The sequence below is a fragment of the Aspergillus nidulans genome, chromosome VII, assembly GCF_000011425.1.
Source record: "Aspergillus nidulans FGSC A4 chromosome VII".
Lineage (NCBI taxonomy): Eukaryota > Fungi > Ascomycota > Eurotiomycetes > Eurotiales > Aspergillaceae > Aspergillus > Aspergillus nidulans.
The window spans coordinates 430214-449760 of NC_066263.1; the positions used below are offsets into that span (position 1 = coordinate 430214).

General features: G+C 49.8%; 6 protein-coding genes across 6 annotated transcripts, besides 2 other annotated features; 2 read left to right on the plus strand and 4 right to left on the minus strand.

Moving 5' to 3' along the window:
* Positions 1-16552: part of a sequence feature (contig 1.165 538..114598(-1)) that runs on past the window's edge.
* On the minus strand, positions 55-1654 carry ANIA_08920 (uncharacterized protein; the record flags this gene model as incomplete). Its single annotated transcript, XM_677097.1, has 5 exons — positions 55-57; positions 138-300; positions 343-1316; positions 1370-1530; positions 1579-1654. The coding sequence occupies 5 exons, from the start codon at positions 1652-1654 to the stop codon at positions 55-57; spliced, it is 1377 nt and encodes a 458-aa protein (XP_682189.1).
* ANIA_08919 (protein CYP540A2) lies at positions 1971-3692 on the plus strand (the record flags this gene model as incomplete). The annotated part of the gene is made up of 2 exons (XM_677096.1): positions 1971-2115; positions 2188-3692. 2 exons carry the CDS (start codon positions 1971-1973, stop codon positions 3690-3692), a joined length of 1650 nt encoding a protein of 549 aa, XP_682188.1.
* Positions 3766-5888, minus strand: ANIA_08918 (Zn(II)2Cys6 transcription factor; the record flags this gene model as incomplete). Its single annotated transcript, XM_677095.2, has 6 exons — positions 3766-3771; positions 3809-4521; positions 4571-4705; positions 4771-4994; positions 5050-5508; positions 5569-5888. The coding sequence occupies 6 exons, from the start codon at positions 5886-5888 to the stop codon at positions 3766-3768; spliced, it is 1857 nt and encodes a 618-aa protein (XP_682187.2).
* On the minus strand, positions 5947-7381 carry ANIA_12277 (uncharacterized protein; the record flags this gene model as incomplete). The annotated part of the gene is made up of 2 exons (XM_050612717.1): positions 5947-6082; positions 6246-7381. The coding sequence occupies 2 exons, from the start codon at positions 7379-7381 to the stop codon at positions 5947-5949; spliced, it is 1272 nt and encodes a 423-aa protein (XP_050468603.1).
* Positions 11469-12554, plus strand: ANIA_08917 (GFA family protein; the record flags this gene model as incomplete). The annotated part of the gene is made up of 1 exon (XM_677094.1): positions 11469-12554. The coding sequence occupies one exon, from the start codon at positions 11469-11471 to the stop codon at positions 12552-12554; it is 1086 nt and encodes a 361-aa protein (XP_682186.1).
* ANIA_08916 (Zn(II)2Cys6 transcription factor) lies at positions 13535-15785 on the minus strand (the record flags this gene model as incomplete). Its single annotated transcript, XM_677093.2, has 4 exons — positions 13535-14485; positions 14721-15509; positions 15564-15589; positions 15761-15785. 4 exons carry the CDS (start codon positions 15783-15785, stop codon positions 13535-13537), a joined length of 1791 nt encoding a protein of 596 aa, XP_682185.2.
* Positions 16553-19547: part of a sequence feature (contig 1.176 634..15731(-1)) that runs on past the window's edge.

Sequence of the window (19547 nt, forward strand, 5' to 3'; positions counted from 1 at the left end):
CTCTGTGATTCAAAGGGTTGCCAGAACTTAGAGACTTTGACCGTACGTAAAGACTCACTAATGCAACATTTAGCTGTTTTAAAATAAACAATAAAATGCTAGTATTTGTACATCTATTTGGTCTAAAAAAGAAACACTTGATCTGTCCCGTTTGCAATTGCCCCTGGCATGTCCCAGCCCATGCCGGCCAGCGTCTTCTTCATAGCCTCGACCATTGGCGGTGGTCCACAGAGCAATACCTTTGCATCATCCGCCGGCGACCCAATATGCTTCGCGATCATTTCCCCATTCACGAACCCTCTATATCCCTTCCAGTTATCATCAGGAAAGCTCAGGACATACTCCATCTTGAACTTGTGTGGGAAACGCCCCGCAAAGCTTTCCAGCTCCTCACGGAGGAGAATATCAGCCTCGCCGTTGTTGGCGTACAGCAGACTGACTTGTGTATTGTCGGACTCATCTTCGCAGATTGCCCGGATAAGCTGGTACATGGGTGTGATTCCTGTTCCGCCGGCAATCATGCCGATCCGGTAGGCGTATTGAGCAGAGTACTTCATGGCGCCCTTGGGCCCGCGCATTTCGATCGTCTCTCCGACCTCCATCTGCGCTAGGTGGTTGGTCAAGAGGCCCTTTGGGTAAACCTTTATCAGAAGCTCAATGTGGCCGCGGTCGGTGTTGTTCGAGATGGGCGTGTAACTGCGCTGGACGGTCTTTCCATCGACGGTTGCGCGGAGGGCAACATGCTGCCCTGTTGGGAGTCCGAGGATGTCGTCCGCCTTGGGGAGGGCAAATACAAGCCTGTACACGTTTGGGGCGACTTCTTTCTTGCTAGTGAGAGGGAAGCTGCGCCATTGGCGCGGATCAAGGACCGGGCTGCGCGGTGCCAGCGCACGTGTAGTGGAAGGGAGGCGGATGAGCCGTGCGCTTGACGCTGGTCGTCGAGGTGGGTAGTGCGTAAACTCTTGCTGCACGTCGAGCTTGGTCGACACCCAGACGCCCAGACCAAAGGATAGAGACAGCTGCGTGATGGTGGCAATCCCAACACCAGACCAGAACTGGGATCCCCCGCTGCCTGATATCCGAGGGAGCGGGATTGGAGTGGTCAGCGCAGGGAGAGCATGCAATAGCTGACGGGGCGTCCAGTTTTTCTGAAAGACCGCAATTGTGGCAGCACCTACTGCACCTGTAAGGCCGAGCTTGACTAGCACACTAAGAAGCGACGAGAAGGACTTGCTCGTCTTCTTGGTGTTGATGACGGCAGACTGTGAGACTTGCTCGAAGGTCGGTCGATAGATCTCGACGGACTCGGCTTGTTCCTGTACACCGTCAGGGCTTGGTGGAGCAGTCAACGATCAAGAGCCGGCATTACCTGATCTGGCAAATCACCAATATAATACGGCTCGAGCTGCTCGCGCGCCTCATCAGAGTGGCCGATCTCCTCAAAAGCTTCCGTGGCATCAGCCCCGGCAACTTCAATAAGGACGGCGCTTCCACCAGGGTGGTCTTCGAGATACTTGGTCACCTCGTAGACTGTACATGGTTAGAGAATAAATCCTCGACTATGGGAGCAATATGTACCCTTGTTGTGCAGGATTATCCAGATATCATCCGGTGTGCAGTGGGCCTTGACCTGTTCAAGCGTGTAGGAAGGCATGATGCCAGTTTCTTTTGAAGTATAGCGACTAGACAGTAAATCGATTACTCTTTGCCTTTAAATAAGCGTTCTAACGAATCTTTTCCTCTGTCCGTTTTCTCGAATATAATCCGGTATGCCGATTTCCGGCTTACGGAGAGCTCGGCCGAACTTCGTACGTGATTCGGATTCACCACACTGGCAATGCCGGCATCCCGGAGGAGCACACTATGAGCTCAGGGTTTGCTCGGATACGGGTCGGAGTTGATTTAGAAGATATAAAAATGAAGTGGACAGCGCAAATACGAGCCAATGTAGTCACCAACGAGTTATCATAATGAGACCCCCTACTGTGCAGTGCCAGTTCTACCTCATTGGAGATGAACCTTCGTCAGCACAATCCGTCACTGTCGACACCCGGTGGAAGTTCGAGGATCTACAGCGTGCTGTCGGCTTAGTGTTTCACGTTGCGCAACCGTTGGGTATGTCATTAGGTCTACTGATCCTCGGCCTCGAAGCTGACAGAGTAGGACTCTCTTTCAACACCTCCTCAGGAACCCTGTCAACGGTAGACGAAGTCCTCACTTTAGCAAACTCCTCCTCAGCCATCGGCATCCTCGTAGATGGGAAGCCCGTGCAATCCCCTCAGGGGCCGCCTGGTCTCCCCCTCGTCGGCAGCTTCTACGAGATCTTCCCCGACCATCTAGGCAACCACTACCGACTCTTCCGCAAATATGGGCCCGTCATCAAGACAACCAACATGGGGAAAACAATCTACTTGACCGACAGTCCCCAAGTGGCGGCGAGCTGCTTCGCCGAGTCAATCTACATGACCAAGAAGATTACCGAAGACCACCCGCTCTGGGGCGTCAAGGACAACACGGCCATTTTCATCGGCGATACGGAGACGGAGAACTGGCGTCTTGCGCACAAGTATCTTCCCCCTGCCATGGGTCCGAAAGCCGTGAGACACTACACGGGACTAATGCAGAATTGCGCGCGCAAGGCACTCCCAGTATTCGATGAGCTTGATGCCCGCGATGAGAGCTGGAATGTTTACCAGTACATGGTGAAGCTCGCTTCGCAGACGATCGGGTCGTTCTCGCTGGGCAAAGATTTTGGGCATTTCGCATCAATAGATTCCCCTTTGCATCCGATTGTTACGAACATTGCGTCCTTGCTCTCACTGAATAAGAAAATCACAGCACGCGGAGAGTGGTATCGACTTCTCCCGTTTGGCGACCCAGCGCGTCTGCGGTCTGTCCAGCACACCATATATACCCTACTACAGGAGGCTATTGACGAGGTTGCGGCCCGGTCTGCCAGCAAAGATGCACCCATGAGTGATGCCGCGCTGAGCGCATCCTGCGTCGTGGATTACCTTCTTCATGCGGTTGACGAGAAAGGCGAGCACTTCCCAACTGGCCTGATCCTGGCCAACATGTTAATTGTCACGGGTGCCGGATTCACAACGACATCGGCCCTCTTATCGTGGCTGATCTACTGTCTCGTCACGTACGAAGGCACCCAAGATCGCCTCTACAGCGAACTTGTAGAGTACGGCATTGTCGGCCCCAGTGGCGAGCCCAACAAGACAACCTGGACCCCTGACTTAGCACACAGCCTTCCTTACCTCAACAACTTTGTCAAGGAAACCCAACGTTTACACAACGCCTCCTTCCAGCCGGGCCGAACCACAAAGACAGACGTAGTCCTACCGGGGGGCTACCGCATCCCAGAAAACAGCGTGATCGTGCCAGCGCTCTATGCTATCCACACCAACCCAAGTATCTGGCATGATCCCTTCCGGTTCAATCCTGACCGGTGGGATAGCGACGAGGTGAAAAATCTGCACCGGTGCGCGTATGTTCCCTTCGCCACCGGACCGCGCGGATGCATCGGCTTCAACTTTGCGCTTCTGGAGGTGAAAATAATCCTTGCGGAGCTGGTAAGTCGGTATGAGTTTGTGAGGGACGGGGTGGAAAGTATCGAGTATGATCCAGAGTTCCAGTTGATACGGCCGTTGAACTTCTACGTCAGGGCGAAGAGAAGGTCTTGACCATTTGCAGCGGCAAAATGGTAAATACTATAGGTTGAGATAACAAAAATTCAAGCATCGCTATATATCTCCTTTAAAGCTTTAAGTGCTCGAGAGTATGGCCCGAAATAACGCACATTTGTATCTGCGTCGTACCATTCCGACGCTCTTGCCTCGCTCTCGAGCAACTTCATCAGCCGGTGAGCGAGGGTATTGGAGTCTGCTAGTCCATCCCCTGTTACGTAGGCAAGATTATGCATGGTAATGGCGCAGCTGACAGCATTGTGGACAAATGCCCAGGACCGGCAGACCGTGCCGCAGAGGCGATGCAGTTCTAAGAAATTCTCGACAACTTGCATAGCCTGGCGTTGGGAATCAGCTGCCACAGCGCTCGACGAATTTTCTGGCATCGAATCCAAATGTATCTGGCTCATACGGCAGATTGCATATCCAACATGAATACTCAGCGCCAGGCGTTCCAGGTGGTCCTGGAGAGACCTGCAGTGAACTTTATTGGTTAGGAAAAGGCTTGCCTCATTCAAGACACTCTCTAGCTCCGTTTTGTAGTCTAGAGCACTATGCTCGCCCTTGAGCTGTGACTGATTGCTGATGATCTGGCATATCTTGAAGACACATTCTTGAAACGAGAGACCAGGAGATTCCGAGATACGAGGGATAGTACAACATTCAGCCGTCGAGGAGCTAGGAGGCCGGTCATATGTGAATGAGAGGAAGGTGTCCTGCCATATCAGAGTCCACCATAGTCTACTCTGTCGGAGTTGTTCTTTTGGTGGCAAGGTTGGCGAAATCTCGTGCAAGCCAATACTCTGGGCGAGTCGCATTGTTGTACCTATGCAAATAGTAAGATCTCTGCCATCCAGAGTACGAGCAGGACGTACCCATTAAGATCCACGCCGTATTCGTGTCAAGATTATTCCTTAAACAATGGCATATCAACGCCATGGCCTGGATCTGATCGAGATCTGTATGGTAGAAAAAGTTGGACATCCGGAGACAGTGAAAGGAGGAACAGGCTGATGTTACATTAGCCCAAAATCACCCTATAGGGTCAGACAGGGATGGCGAGCGCAAAGCATACTGAAGACTTTCGACCTTAGATCCCTCTCTTGCACAGGATCATGCGTAAACTGCGCACCGCAGGCTAGCACTGCGAATAACAAGGCCAGCCAGGACGGGTTTGGTTCCGTTGCGTTCTGAGACGCTCTGGTGTTCAAGAATTCAAAGACCGATAGCCCAAAGCCTTCGACATCTACTAGCACCGGGTAGAATGGGTACGCAGTTGACTGGTACGCTTGCCAATATCTATCGCTGTCAGTAATACGGAGCACCACTTTATCGGATTTGCAATCAGACGCACCTGATAAGATCAGCCTCCTCCGGCAATGTTTCACAGACCTCTTCGACCGTGGCGTCCGGGCCCCAAAGACTTGTAAACGGATAAGCCCGGGGTACAAACTGGGCCATGGTCACTTCGTCGAGCATCCTGCTGCCAAGACCTGAAGCCGATGTCTCTCTACAGCCTAGGGCTAATGGGGCATCAGAATGACTCCCTAAGAAGATGGTTGCGCCCGTGGCTTCTTCGACGACATGACGGCCGGGAGATTTGCCTTGCGGACCGGCTTGAGCAGCAGAATGGCCGATGCTAGGTTGGTCGACAGAACTTAAACGTCCAGCTAGAGGAATTGAGATTGTTGCGCGCAGGTCTTTCTGTAAAGACACTATCTGCTGTTCGATCTCCTCCATGCGCGAAAGCAGCGATGCCAGGTTTGGCTGGGCTCGGTACTGGATGGATGGGCTGTCGCAGACCGGGCTTTGTCTGTGCAAAGATTAGCACTCCAGTCCGGACGTCACTTGATCAGTGATCAATCATTCTTACGCTGCAGCTGCATCCTGCTGCTCATCAGCAGGATCGTCCTGCGGGGATGACAGTGACTCTGGTCGGGATAAGACTGAGGTCGACTTATTATTCCCCTGCCCCTGCCCCTGCATGAACCCTGCAGCGCTAGTACTCGAAGTCGGCACGCGACACAACTCAGAGTGGCCCCGTTTTATACAGCTTGCACAAGGAACATGCCCATCACACCGAACCTTGCGATGCCTACACGGGAAGCAGGCTTTGATGCCACGGGCTTTACGCTTCTGTTTCAGCAGTTCGCTCACAACAGTCGTGTCATACGGGTAGTGGGGCTCGGGCATGTCTGCACTGCGTTAGAGAACTCGGTAATCGAATAAGCTTGTCAGAAGCTAAAGCTAGCTACAAAGCTGGATTAATCCTACAAACGTCGCTTGATGACGATGCTCCATGCCGTTGCCGGCCGACTCCGATCCCGCTCCGATCCGGCCGAACTCGGGCCGAGTCCACTGGAACACCATCTATAGTATTTCGCGAGCTAAATATGCGGTAGTATTGGTATATTGTGATAAGTATGGCCGAATCGCCATCTAGCACGCTATATGCTTCTATGGCACTTTTAAAGGATTTCAATACAAACTCTATGGCCACACTCCAAACATCAACCCGCTCAATTTCGAGACGGAAGTGGACGGACCCACCAAAAGAACTTGAAGAAGTTCGAATATGCGAACCCCGTATAGGTAACTGGGACATAACGGGCGCCGCGACGTATCCACCACATCATAACCCCGGCCGCCCAATCGGCAGACACAATGGCTCTGCCCATCCGTGACTGGAACGCAGCAGGAACTATATGGCGATAAACGACCCCCGAATCGTCATATAATGCACGGGCGTAGGGCAGAAACGCCCGTTTTGAGTCGAGATAGCGGTACATTTCGGCGCCTCCAAACGCAGGATGCAGCTCGACCTCGCTACCAATGTACCAGACCTCAGGGAGGGTCTTGGTTGCGCTAGCTGGGGTTCGGCCAGCCCGTTGCTCAAGGTAGAGTTGTATGAGACGGATGGTTGAGTTGCAATTCGCATCCATTGCATCCTCACCCTTGGTGCCGTGTGCTAGAATGAGAATATCTGGTTCCAAATGGTCGAAGATGGGCCCAACACGATTGAAATCGCCATGAGTCCAATGCTCGCCGAATTTCAAGGAATATACATTCCGAACTCCTTCGGACCGTAGCCGGCGAATTATCGCAGATCCAAGCGCTCCTGACCCTCCTGTGATGACCACGCTTTTGTTACGCAGAGAGTATGCAGTCCCCGCTAACCAGTCGAAAACTTTGACCACCGAGCCCATGTACCGATCCGGATGAACATGGTGTAGTGCGTGGAACTGCGGCCCAACAAACAGCCAGGAGGGGTCTTTCGGGACTGTCTTGTAGACGACGTGATTCGAATCTTGGCCGCTCATATAGATAACGACTGACGTCCGGATGATATGTACGGCAAGGATAGCGATCAGTGGAGTACGTAGTACGTGCTTTTGTTCGATCACTGGGAGTAGCATGAGGAAGAACCAGCCCAGTAGGCCTCCGATACACAGGCAGGCCGCTTCAAGAGGCAATGCAAACCATGAATTCTGCCACCGATATCTGGAGTTGAAGTTTAGGGACCGGTTGTAGTATAGATGGTGGAACTGATGACAACGAGAGAGCCATCGCAGGGCTTCATATCGCGAGCTTGACCATTGGTGCAGGCAAAAGTGAACGATGTCAAAAAATAGCGAGCTGCTGATGTACAGGTAAACGAAGAGGAAAAATGAGAAAAGTAGAGGCATTGTTGCAATTGAGGAATTCTGATTCTTAGCAGAATATGGCTTGCCCGGGCAAATGTATAAACCTATCTTTCCGCTCAAATAGGAGGCTGATAGGACATGTATAAACGCATCATGTACTAGCTATCTATTGGTAACAAGCTATACAAGCCAGCATTTGTGGCTATGTTCCATGAACTCCACAATCGGTCGTCCATGCAGCCCATATGACATCTGACTGTGGGATTAGTTGTCCGAAAAGCTATAAGAAGACGAATACGAGACCATAAACTAGGCAGCATTCGATTGCGGTGCTGATATATGAAGCAGTATGAAACATACTTTGTGGATCTGACAGGACCCGCATTCCTAGTTCCTACGCTTAGGGGTTCATGTTCTGTCCAAGCCACAGACGATCTCCGATTATGTAACGAATGTCAGAATATACAAGAGGGTCTTTGTGCTGTTATGGCCACTGGAAATTTGTCTCCAGGTGGTATTCCATTCTTGCTATTATTCGTTGCCAGTTATGGCAGGTTTGCCTTCAGATTTTAAGTGGCCAATCTCAGTGGTACTTCTATGTGATAGAAGTGGTTCCAATAGTTGTGAAAGTATGGTTTGGATACTTTGACCAGGATCAACGGCGGCGATATAAAGTAAGACATGCCTAACCATGTTCAAACCCACATTTGGGGCGGTCCGGAATGCGATCTAATGCCTGCAACCTCAAAGTGACCTATACACTGCTGAGAGGACTAGTCCTATAGCACAAGAAATGAAAGGACGCCAGGATCTGAGTACTTGGGCAGTCGGAGTAGATTATCCGGCCATTAGTAGGGTGCTTTCAAGTGCAATATATTCAGCATCAGCTCGGTGTTCGTTGAGATGTTGCCTTATCAGAGACTAGTACGCCTTTGCCTGACCAAGACCGCCAAGTTTTCGCGAAGAGTTGTTGCATGACATAGAGTACCCGCTTCTTGCAAAATTATAGCTAGAATGAACTTGACAGCCATTATTCTAAAGAAGGCAAGCAAACGACGGCCGCTACCATCGACTTCTCCGGTAGAATCAGCGTGGATCACCACAGACCCTTGCGGGATATACCTAAAGATAAAAAAAGACCTGGCCTGGTGTATCAAAGGTTATAGGCAACCTACCACATTTCTGAAAGGCTGAACAATCTCTGCCGCAATGTAGATACATTTTTTGAACATCGGTGCCTATTACTAAGGCTATATAAACAAATAGCCGGTTTAGGGTAGGTCCGAAAGGGACCTAGAGTCACTCCCTTACTTTACAGAAGATCTAAAACATGGTTTTGGAAGAGAATACCATCCTTCATCCATAATTCTGCTAAAAGAAAGTCTATAGTTGCTAGATGTACGGCCAACATTTATGGCTGTCGGGCTAAATCTCACCCTTCCATTCATTCCACACGCAAACGCCAGTCTTGCATTCCGTCCACCATTCCTGGCTGCGCAGATAATGGTCATTCAGATGAGTAGCATGGCTAAGTCTCTCTGTTTAACATCGCAATCACAATCATCTGTCTGTTCAAGGCCTCAAGATGCCACTCGTGAAACTGCATATGCGTCCCAAATTGCACAATGTAACACTCTGCCACAAAGTCACATTTTCGGCATGATACAGAGCTCCAGATGGAGAAATTCTTTGGGCTAGAGAATAACACGTCATCTCGGATTTGGAGTGTCTCCAACCCCTACTGACTGTTCAATGTTTTCGAACTGCTACCCAGCAGTGACAGGCTTTGCCCGGCTATCAACTCTGAAACAAACACGCAATCGCTGCGCTAGATATTAGCTCAAAATCCGCTGACGGCAGCAGCTAAACACCCATCTGCTCTGGCGCGTCGATCGGCGCCCGCCCGGCGGCTTGGCTATGCCTATCCACGAGAAGGATCGTGTGGGCTTTATCGGTGAGAACCCGGTCTTGGGAGAGAAGCAAGCCCTGCCCCTGATTTACGTACTAAACCTTGGCAATACCTGTAGCCGACAGCTATGAGACGGACTAAGTTACTAACCGGAGCTGATACCCTCAGCTCCGGAATAGCACATCTTAGGGAGTATCAGAACCATTACTCTCGACTCCATAGACCCTTAACGAAAACAGCTCAAAGACCGCCACTTTCAATTGAGATGTCTTCCCATTATCAGGAGCACAATATGCAAAAGTCGACATGTATCCAATTTTCTCTGCACCCCTGGCGTTCCATGGCGGGTATTGACGTGCTCACCCTTTCGGACTTAGACTAGGACCTCTGGGACGGACTTCTTTCCCCCTTGTTACTCTGCGAACACGGCTTGGTATGACTTCTAAACCTCAATGAGAAGTTCCTAACTCAGCCACAAGCTTCACAGGTGTTCGTATTACATCCATCCATGCAGGCGTTGACTGCCGGAGCAGGGAGTTCTGTTTGAGGCTTTGGAGTAGATCGGGGGTTCCATACATAAGCAGCCAATAAAGCAAGCTCTTAATCCAATGGCGACTGAACCTTCGAGGGGACGAATATAGGATTTATAGTGCTTGAACGTCAATGAAATCATCAATATTAGTAAAATCAGCACTAGATTTAAGTGCGGAAAATTAGATTACACCGTTTCCATACCACTGCTCCCCCGACACTTGAGTACTACAACTTTTCAAATGCGCTTTCAAGGCCCTAGACAGCTGTTTTACGATGGTCGGGGTGAGAGCTCAGGCACATTGTCCCCTTGGAAGAAAACTTGCTTTATTCGGTCACAGTCTCTGAAGCCACTCGTTGTTCTCCGAATCTAAAAATGGCCCATAGCGATAAGGGAGTCTGCGTAGCGCCTATTTTTACGTTGCGTACTTTCAATTTGAATTTTTCTTTTTTCTCAATGCATCTTCCACGCGTTCGGTTCATGGCCTACAGGCTGAAACGCGAGGCATATATATTTGCTCACTTGAGTGTTTCGCTGCATCATCACTTTCACGATCCATAAAGATTTGTATGACGGTTTCACTCATGGCATTCTAGACATCGTGTAGCATATTTCCAGGGTACTATTCTAGTGTCATGACATGATTGGGCTAGGCGCTTATTCTCGGCCTCATGAGGGGCTTGCTCTAGAATCATACACCAGTTTTCTTCACTTCAAAGTAAGGTGACAACCTTCCTTCCAGAACTATGTTTAGCAAATTGCCGGTGCTTATGTCCATCTTTAAATAGCCTCTATTCTACAACCACCTTTTAGCGGCTCTATAATATATTCGTCAGAGTATCAAAGCGACATCAGTAATAGTTGGCGCCATGGTGCTGACTTTATTAAGTTTTTGGCTCTCCGATAACTAGTTCATATGAAGGCTTGCTATAAGCAAACAATTCGTATCTGAGTGTCTAATACGTGACTGACGATACTCTGCTAAACTTGCTGGATGAGATAGCATGAGATATAACTCCAGGTACTGTATTGACAACATGTTTATATATCTCAAATTGAGAGCGAGCTTATCAGCACCATAGCCACGGCCGGCCAAATGACTGTACTACTCCACGAGGACGTTTGAAAGCGTTTTCGGCGAGTACAGTCACCACAGTAGGAATGTCTGTTGAGGAGAGATTATACTCGCCTACCCGAATAAGACTCAATTCTGACGGCATGCAATTCCTAATAAACGGACAAATACCCTGATGTAAACTAGAAGACAGCCTGGATTTGGCTTAACCCCTTAGAGGACAGTGGCGCTTCGCATCATATACTATATCTAAGATCCATAATCTCAGGCCTACAGCTATTAGGCCTGCCATCATCTGAAGATTCTATGTGAAGTTCACAAAGAAGCCCCAAAGGCCACAGTCCACTGGGTCGAACTCATTCATGCCTATTAGTCTCTTGGCTGAGACCAACCTGAGACAAAGGTGGGATGAATTGATGGACGTCATCTCCTCAATTCGTGCTAGATATATTAGATTTGATATTTATAAGCAAGTCCGTCAATGCAGGATAACGTCAGCCCATCTGTTACCCCGCATCGTATACAAAAGCACTAAAACCTCTGCAGCCTTTCCTCAAGGTCCTCATCTATATCTCCATCCCTATCCGTTCATCTTTGCTTAAGCGAATAAGAAATGTCTACAAAAACACTAACGATCCGTTGCCACTGTCGTTCCACTCACTTCGCCCTTACCGTTGAACCAACCTCCCTCCCGCTCCGCGCGCATCTGTGCCATTGCACCCTCTGCCGCACAACCCACGGCACAACCGCCTCGTACCACGCTCCACTTCCAGAAGGAGTAAAACCCTCCTTTATAGCCCCCTCAAGCTGGGATAATCTTACTGCATACACGCCGCCTGGGAGCGGAGCGAAACTGTACTTTTGTAGCACATGTGGGTGCCAGGTTGGCGGGACGAACGTGCTCGGAATATGGGATACGGTTGTCTCCATCATCGAAGGCGGGAACGAAGAAGATGCGATCTGGGTGATCGACGAGCATATCTATACCGAGAAAGGCTCCACGGGCGATGGTGGGATTGCGGAGCTCTTACCCCGGATCGGCGAGAGAGAACTGAGGGTCTGGAATCCAGACATAAAAGGGACGGAGTTTCCTACTGCTGGTAGCGGTGCTGCCGGTCGTTCTGCGTCGCACAACAGACAGGACGACAAGCTTCTTGCGCAGTGCAACTGCGGCGGTGTCTCGTTCACCATCTCCCGCCCGCGCGAGGACTTTATGAACTCGCCGTTGAGCAAAGGGTGGATACATCCGTCTTTTAGGACAAAATGGCTCGCGCTGCTGGATGTCTGTGATGACTGCCGTCTGCTGACAGGCGCACATGTGACGACCTGGCTCTTCGTGCCGATAGATCATATCACACCATCCCTCCCGGACGACCTGGTTATTGGAACGATGAAGCGGTACGAGTCGACTCCGGGGACCGTCAGCCGGACATTCTGCGGGACCTGCGGCGCGACTGTGTTCTGCTATTACGACAAACGAGGGGGGATAGTTGATATTGCGACGGGGATTCTGCGGGCACCTGAGGGTGTGATGCTGGGTGATTGGGCCGTTTGGAGGACTGCGAAGCTGGGGTTCAAGGACGATGGCCGCAGGTATGATAAACTGTTTACGGAGGGGTTGGAGAAGGGGGCGAAGGAGTGGGGGAGGAGAGTGCATGGGGAGGTTATTGATTTCCAAGGAGGACCGGCGACTGATTAGTTTATCTAACTTCACTCTGCGCATAACACCGGGGTGGTCCGGAATCGAGTTCATAAAGAAGAGTAGTGAGGGACGACTGGAGTTTCCTAAGCCCGCATCGTACTAAAATCTTGTCTTTTGGTTTTAGTTAGTCCCCATATCAGTAGGGAGGGATCACCTAGCTGAAGGAAGGTCAAATCCCAAGGGTGTCCTACAAATGCCCAAAACTATGAAAAGTTCAAATTCGCTTTCTAATAATCCCGACGCTTCGGAGTCCGTTGTGCCAATAAACTAGGGCTGATCGATGAAGGACATCTGGAACCACTTCAAAGGATATAGGTTGGAAACGCGTTCACCGATCAGAATAGATCGCAAATTGATACCTCTCTTTGTTTTCTATGGCTAGGTCAGCATGTGAGAATGAGATGGTTGTTCGACGGGGAATAGATCGCGGGCGCCGATGACGATTACGAGCAGATAATTTATGGATGTCGAGCAGTGCTGGGTTGAGATGATGATTCCTTCGTGCTACCAGTCGGTTACAAAGGTATATATCTTTTGATCTGAACATTACGGCGAGGATGGTGGCTTGAAGTGGGTTGGAGTGGTTTTGCAAAACTGTACTAAATGCCATCATTAGTTCCAGTTGGAATGCTAGGTAAACACAAGGGTTCTGGTTGGTCATCACCTAGCCAATCACACTTTTCTCCTCGTTTCGGAATCATACGCAACACTCCAATTGGATCATAGAGGAATGATGAATGGTGAACCGTTCCGCCAGTGAGCTTCTCCAACCGCGCGAGCGCGGCATCAGCCTTGCTCCTCCTACGTAAATGCCGTATGCAGAGACAGAAGGGCGCACTGGCCCTGGGTGGCATTTCTGTTGCATTTCACAGGCCATTTTTTAGAGTATAGCCAGTGAGACAAGAGAGCATGATAGATGCGTTGGTCTAACTCAAGACACGGCATGCTAACGGGAAATAATTACACACCCATAATATCTACCCAAGAACAGTCTCCAGTTTCTCTCCAACCATAACCTCAGTCCACTGCACAAACTCCAATTCAGCATTCCAATTGGCAGCAATTGCTTGGAAATCAGCGCGAGCCCAAACATTCTCCAGAATATCCAATGCCCGGAGGACACTAGCAAGTCCTACATAGCTATGCACAGCCCGTAGACGCTCGCGGACAAGGTCACGCCAGTACAGCCCAGTTTCCTCCTGTGTCGAAATGGATAGGATCTCGGAAGCGAGGGTATTCCAAGCTGTAGCTGCTTCTGTTTCTGGCTGGTACTTGTCTCTTTTCCCGCTTTCCCTTCCAGCTTTTCTGGCTCCAGTGAAGGTTGGTGTGACCGGTTGGAGAGTACTTCCTGCAATGATGAGTGGAATCGTCATGACGCAGTTAACTCCTGACGTGCGCGGAAGACCCATAATGAGAGTTAAGATGGCTGTTGCCATGGTGAGGAGCTTATCCTTGCCGCTGGAGTTTTCCAGGGGCCGTTCACGTTCTTGTCTCTGGGTTGTCGATTCCGGGGTGGTATTACTCTCCGTCCGCAGGAGCGAGGGGAAATTCCTATATATCTCCAGCAGAGTCGCGAGACGGTAGATCTGAGCCATTTTCTGAAGGTGGCTGATGGGGCTTAGGTGGTCGGCTGTCTCTCCGATGCGGTCCTCGGCCGGAATCTCATATTCTAGGAGTGCAGTTTCAGTCTGCCGGGCTTGTCCTGTGGGATCAGCGATGAGCTGCGTCTGGATACTAGTAGCTGACGGTCCGGCCGTTAGGTTTGAAAGATTCTTCGCCAAGGACCGCTGACGGGCCAGAGTTCCTGCTTTCGCGAGGTATACAAATAGAGGTGTACAGACACCTGCCCAGGGGCTGGGATGTATTTGGGTCCCGGTGCTAATGTCCTTCTCGCAGAAGGCATTTAGATAGGCTATCACGTCCAGGGACTGGTTGGTAAAGAATGAAGCCAAAGACTCCCAATATTCATGATCCCGATCAGGAAGTCTCGCTGAGGCGATGCCGTCACGGCGCCACCATTTGTGTCATTTGTTGATATCCATCGTTTGAATAGTGCCCTTGCACTATGTAGGTGCGTTATTCCTAGATTAACGGGTTATGCCACGCCTAGGAAGGCTAGGTGAATTCGTTGTTCTTCGCGTATCATACGTTGAGGCAACTTACATCAGTCATTCCGAGCAGGATACAGCCAAGTAGGGCGCTAGACAGATCCGTCGACCCTAGTGGCCTCTCAGAATCAGTTCCCCCCTTGAGTCGTGTGAGTTCTGATTTCAGACAGGTCACAGCTTTTGATCGGTAGGTGAGCGCAGTGGAATCAATGCTGCCTTCGTGCGCTGCGGACATGGACACAACGCAGTGGTAGATTAGCCCACTGAAGGCCATCTGGTCGTGTATCTGCACACGCATAGGGTTTGCGCCGGAGTCAAAGCAGGGATTGATCCTGCAGACTTTGAAAAAGTAGTGCCGGGAGATTCGAGCGTCTTGGTCTTCCAGCGGCAGGGGCAAGGACACCGTGAGATCTGCCCATTCGCCCAAGTTGGTATTAAAGACATCGGAAAATTTCACGGAGTCAAAGAAAGAGCTCGATGTCTGTTCATACTGCGGTGACGAGATGTTATTGAAACCAAAGTCTGGGAAACTTGCATCTGAGCCTGCGGTATAGAGAGAAACATCTTGTTCGGCGAGCCCGGTTGCCATCGCGAGATGCTGGGGAGTTAACCCCGGCACAGACACCGAGGGCGACAGGATAGAACTTATTGTATCTACCTCCAGATCTGGTGTTTGGGCATTGATGGTGTGTTTCGAGCGTGCATCTTCCCTTGCGGCTGTGTCATTATTGGCAGCAACCTCGTACTTGGACGACCACTTCAACGGGCGCTGGTAGCCGGGGCATTCGTACGCTCGCCGTGTACACTGATTGCAGTGAGGATGTGTCTCATCGCATTTTATTCTCTAAAGCTGTATTAGAATCAGGTGTAAGCTTAGATACATGGGCAGTTGACGTACTCGCTGTTTACAACGTAAACGCCCGGCTACGTAACGTCAGTTCACGTTCCTGCTCGTCAGGACTGGGATCTTACTGCGGGTCTTGACGCGGTTTCGGGGCAAGGGGCGTTTCTCAGCCATCATAGCGTGCTCTTATTCTGAAGAAGCTGGGTCAACACCCAGCAAGCCAGATCGTCTAAAATGCGGGAGAAGCCTACAGTGGTCAAGCAGATACTCGTCCATATTGAAGTACTGGAGCCGCTCCTGCTCGTCCGAGGCAAGGAAATCCTCGTCCCACGGGACTGTGGGCGTCTCGCTGGCTTCCAGGTTCACCCAGATGAAACCCGGCCTATCGACATGTGTGTGGACCGGGAGCAAAACCGTTTTCTTCTTTGTTGAAACCCGGCACTTGGTCGAATCGAGGTGCTTTCGCGAGCTTCCCATTCAGGCCATACGACCACCCTACCACTTACTATTAATGCCCTGAGATTTGGAGAGTCCCGCGCGGATCGGGCTTACCATGATAATTGCAAGCAAATATACTCGCCTCCTCCTCGCCATGTCGGACAATGGGGAATGCTCGGTGCCGACAAAGGTTGTGGAACTATTTTCTCAAGTGGGAGGTTTCGTTACTGCCAGCGAATTGGCAAAGTATATAGCGAATGCTTGTATGATCTATCTTACTGGTGCAAACCTGTGGGATGGGGGGACAGTGACTCAGTTAATGACGTGAAAGCTTTCTCTAGACCTTTTTCAGGGAAGGTTGATCTCCCATATCTTCCTAGCCCCAGTGACGCCGTGGTAAGCTCTGCATTTCTATTGACTTGCCTAACCCTTATTACAAACAGCTACGTCCAACTAGCATAAAGAGTAGTCATGGTCCAAGGGTGGAGCTCACAGGAGGAGACAGCGCCAAGGTATTGGACGTATCCAATATTTAGTCAATCTGAGCCCTAACGGGTTGATACTGTTTAAAGGATAATTACGAAGAACAAAGCTACCTGATCACAAAATCTGAAAGCTAGATACAGTGCCATGAAAGTCCCTATAACCTACCATCTTCCGCCTAATTAAGTGCCATAGTGTTAGATGCGAACTCTTCTACTCAACATAGCTTATATACTTCGCTACTCCTTCCCTATAACCTCCTCCTGAAATTACTTGAAGTCTGGCTTATTGGTCTTCGTTTGCTTTGGCTTCCTTTTGTCATTTTCCGGGCTCGAAATTAATGCTTCTCAGAATCCTGGCTGCCAGATATTAAGTGCCTTCCAGCTAAGTGAATTAACCCGTATGTACAAGACAAAATACGACAGAACAGAACTGAGTGGAATGGGTAAGCTCTCGACACTCTTTAACAGCTCCGGCTCGTTTCTCTAAGTGAGCTCACCATTGAGTCGCGAGTAGTCTCCATACTATTTGGACGTGGCTGTTGACGTCGCTGTTTAATGTCAAATTAGGTAAGTCAAATTAGTTAACTAGGTAAGTCAAATTAAGAAGTCAATCGAGACGCTTGCAGAGCTTATGACAGAGTTTCCAGGGTTGGGAGAGCTTGAGAGGTCAACCTTCGCTTACTGAAGGCTACAGCCAAGATCTAGATATAAGGTATGCTCTGTAGCCCAAACACGATCTATCCTATACATTACTTTGCCAAAATTTACATGGGCTAATTGCTATGAATACGGCGAACGCTTGGAGTTGGATTATATATTCCACTAGCAAGGACCTATACAAGAAACACGTGTAATCGTCTGTCTGTTCTTAAATTGAGTCGATGAGCTCGCTCACTGAGTCAGCATTCAGTAAATTTAATCACGGATTCTGCTACAACTTAAGGAGACTATTGAGATAGAAAATCTCACCTGGATTGGACTTCCAACCTTAGTACGCAGACCAGACTTGGTGGTCCACGTCTCTTCTCAGTGCATGCATGCAGAGAAAATGAAGCTGCTAGGATGGACATATTGACCGAGATTGGTTTGCATGAGGCACGTCAGGACTGAGCGTCCAGTCAATCGAGTGAAACTCCGGCCTGACCTGACACGTACACTTTCAGGTCCACCATGGGTGCTTAGCCTTAAGCAGACTGATGCCTATTCGACGAATTGTGACCCAGGTGCGTATATGTAATCTAGCCCCGGTCAAGGTCCGCACGATTATTCTCCGGGTGTTGGTGGAGTTATTCTCGATCATGATTGGCGTCGAGGTCTAATCCTTCGCTCGTAGAAGACAAGGTTGAGCTAATTCCTCATAGCGAGTGCTCACCTAAGATTATAGCGCAGCGATCCGGTATACAAGCAAGCTATTCCCGGTCGATTCAAAGCCCCGTCAAACGTCTCTTCGTACCCTAGATCATTTCAATTGACGCGAGCTCTCGTCTAAAGTGTGCACCAACTAGGACTCTGCTCGAGCGTTGTTAACACGAAAGAGGATGTTTGCCTTCAGTCCAATCCCCGCGTACTCCCTCGGATCTCTTCTCACCGGCATTGGGCTACACAGTTTCCTGCGTCCGTTAGAGGAGTACGAGCGGTTCGGTCTCCCTCGCGAGTCGTCGCCGTTGATGTACCTCAAGGCGATCCGGGAATCGACATACGGCCTTACTCTGGTCGCGTTGCAGCATCAAGGCCATGCCAACGCGCTGTCCACAATTGCGGCGGTTATATTACTTGCCGGTCTCGCAGATGGGTTCGTAATCAGGGCACATGGTGGACCGTTGAAGTGGAAGGCTTCTGGCCATTGGGCCTTTTTCGTGGTAGTAGCGGGGTGGGCGCGGTGGAGGTCGTCGTTTGCTTGACGGGCGGAGTCTGGAAGAGAAGCGGACAGTGTTAATTCCGATGTTTGCAAGAGCCAGGTGGAAGAAGACTGGGCAGGTGAAGCATAGGTGAGTCCCAGAGGTACTGGGTGAGAGCCTTGCGGCGGCCAAACGAACGATCGCTTGTCATGGCAAGTGAATTGGAATATCCTCAGAAAGAAAATTTAGTGAGGCTTATTTTTGAAATTAATCTAGCTAGTTCCAAATAGTTATACTAGTAAGCAAAGAAGCCCAGCTGCAGCTTCTCTGGTTATTGATTGATAGAACCATGGTCACCCTCCTGTCCCTCTTGACTTACAGCCCTAATAGAACGCCCTCAATATGGCAGACTAAACAGTCCATCGCTCTAGTAACGAAAATATTTCTGCTTGTATCCCACTTCCTGCATATTTTGAGAAGATTATTCTATACAACCAAAGAGGGGTTAGGCTACGGACTCTAGCGCATATCTCTCTTATTGAGTTCAACTATGCGAATAGGGACAATAAAGCTTTCTGGTTCCACACGCGTCTTGTGACAGTTGTGCATGAATAGTTCGAAAACGAGGGTTAGGGAAGTAGTCGCCACGATGTCGGGTGGAGCATACGGTTACCCCTTGACAGGAGCCGGATGGTATTTCACATTTAAACATGTAAACCGAACCAAGCCATGGCCGATCAGTGTCGAGTTTACTATTTCCAGAGGTTATCCTGAATGTATTATCCTCGTTGAGACAGATATAAGCCGCTGCACCTCTTCCCCAACTGAGCTATGCCTGGAGTTTGATATCGACCATCGAATCTGTTCCCTCTTTAAGCCTATCAGTACAGTTTTACGTCAACAATAACTCCAATCTGTTCTTGGAAAACATGCTTCATGCTTTCTTCGCAACGGGAATAGCCAAGCCGCGGAATACAGGACTTGAAGACAGCAATAGTAGGCTTATCTTTATTACCTACTAAATTCATAGTTAGGAACATTTCTTCTCAGAGCTGTTGTATTTCTGTGATCGTTTTTCAATCTGTCTCGAGCGGCAGTGGTTATTTTTGTTGTTCAGGGCTCGTGGAGCACTCTATATTTAAGTTAGACTGCTAATACGGCCCACTGTCTCAAATTTCAGACATCTCTGTATATCTTGCAAGTTAGAGATCATCAGCAACTGCCGCGCTAGCCAGTCGCCTGACTCATAATAAGGCTTCTCTAGCAGGACTGGGTAT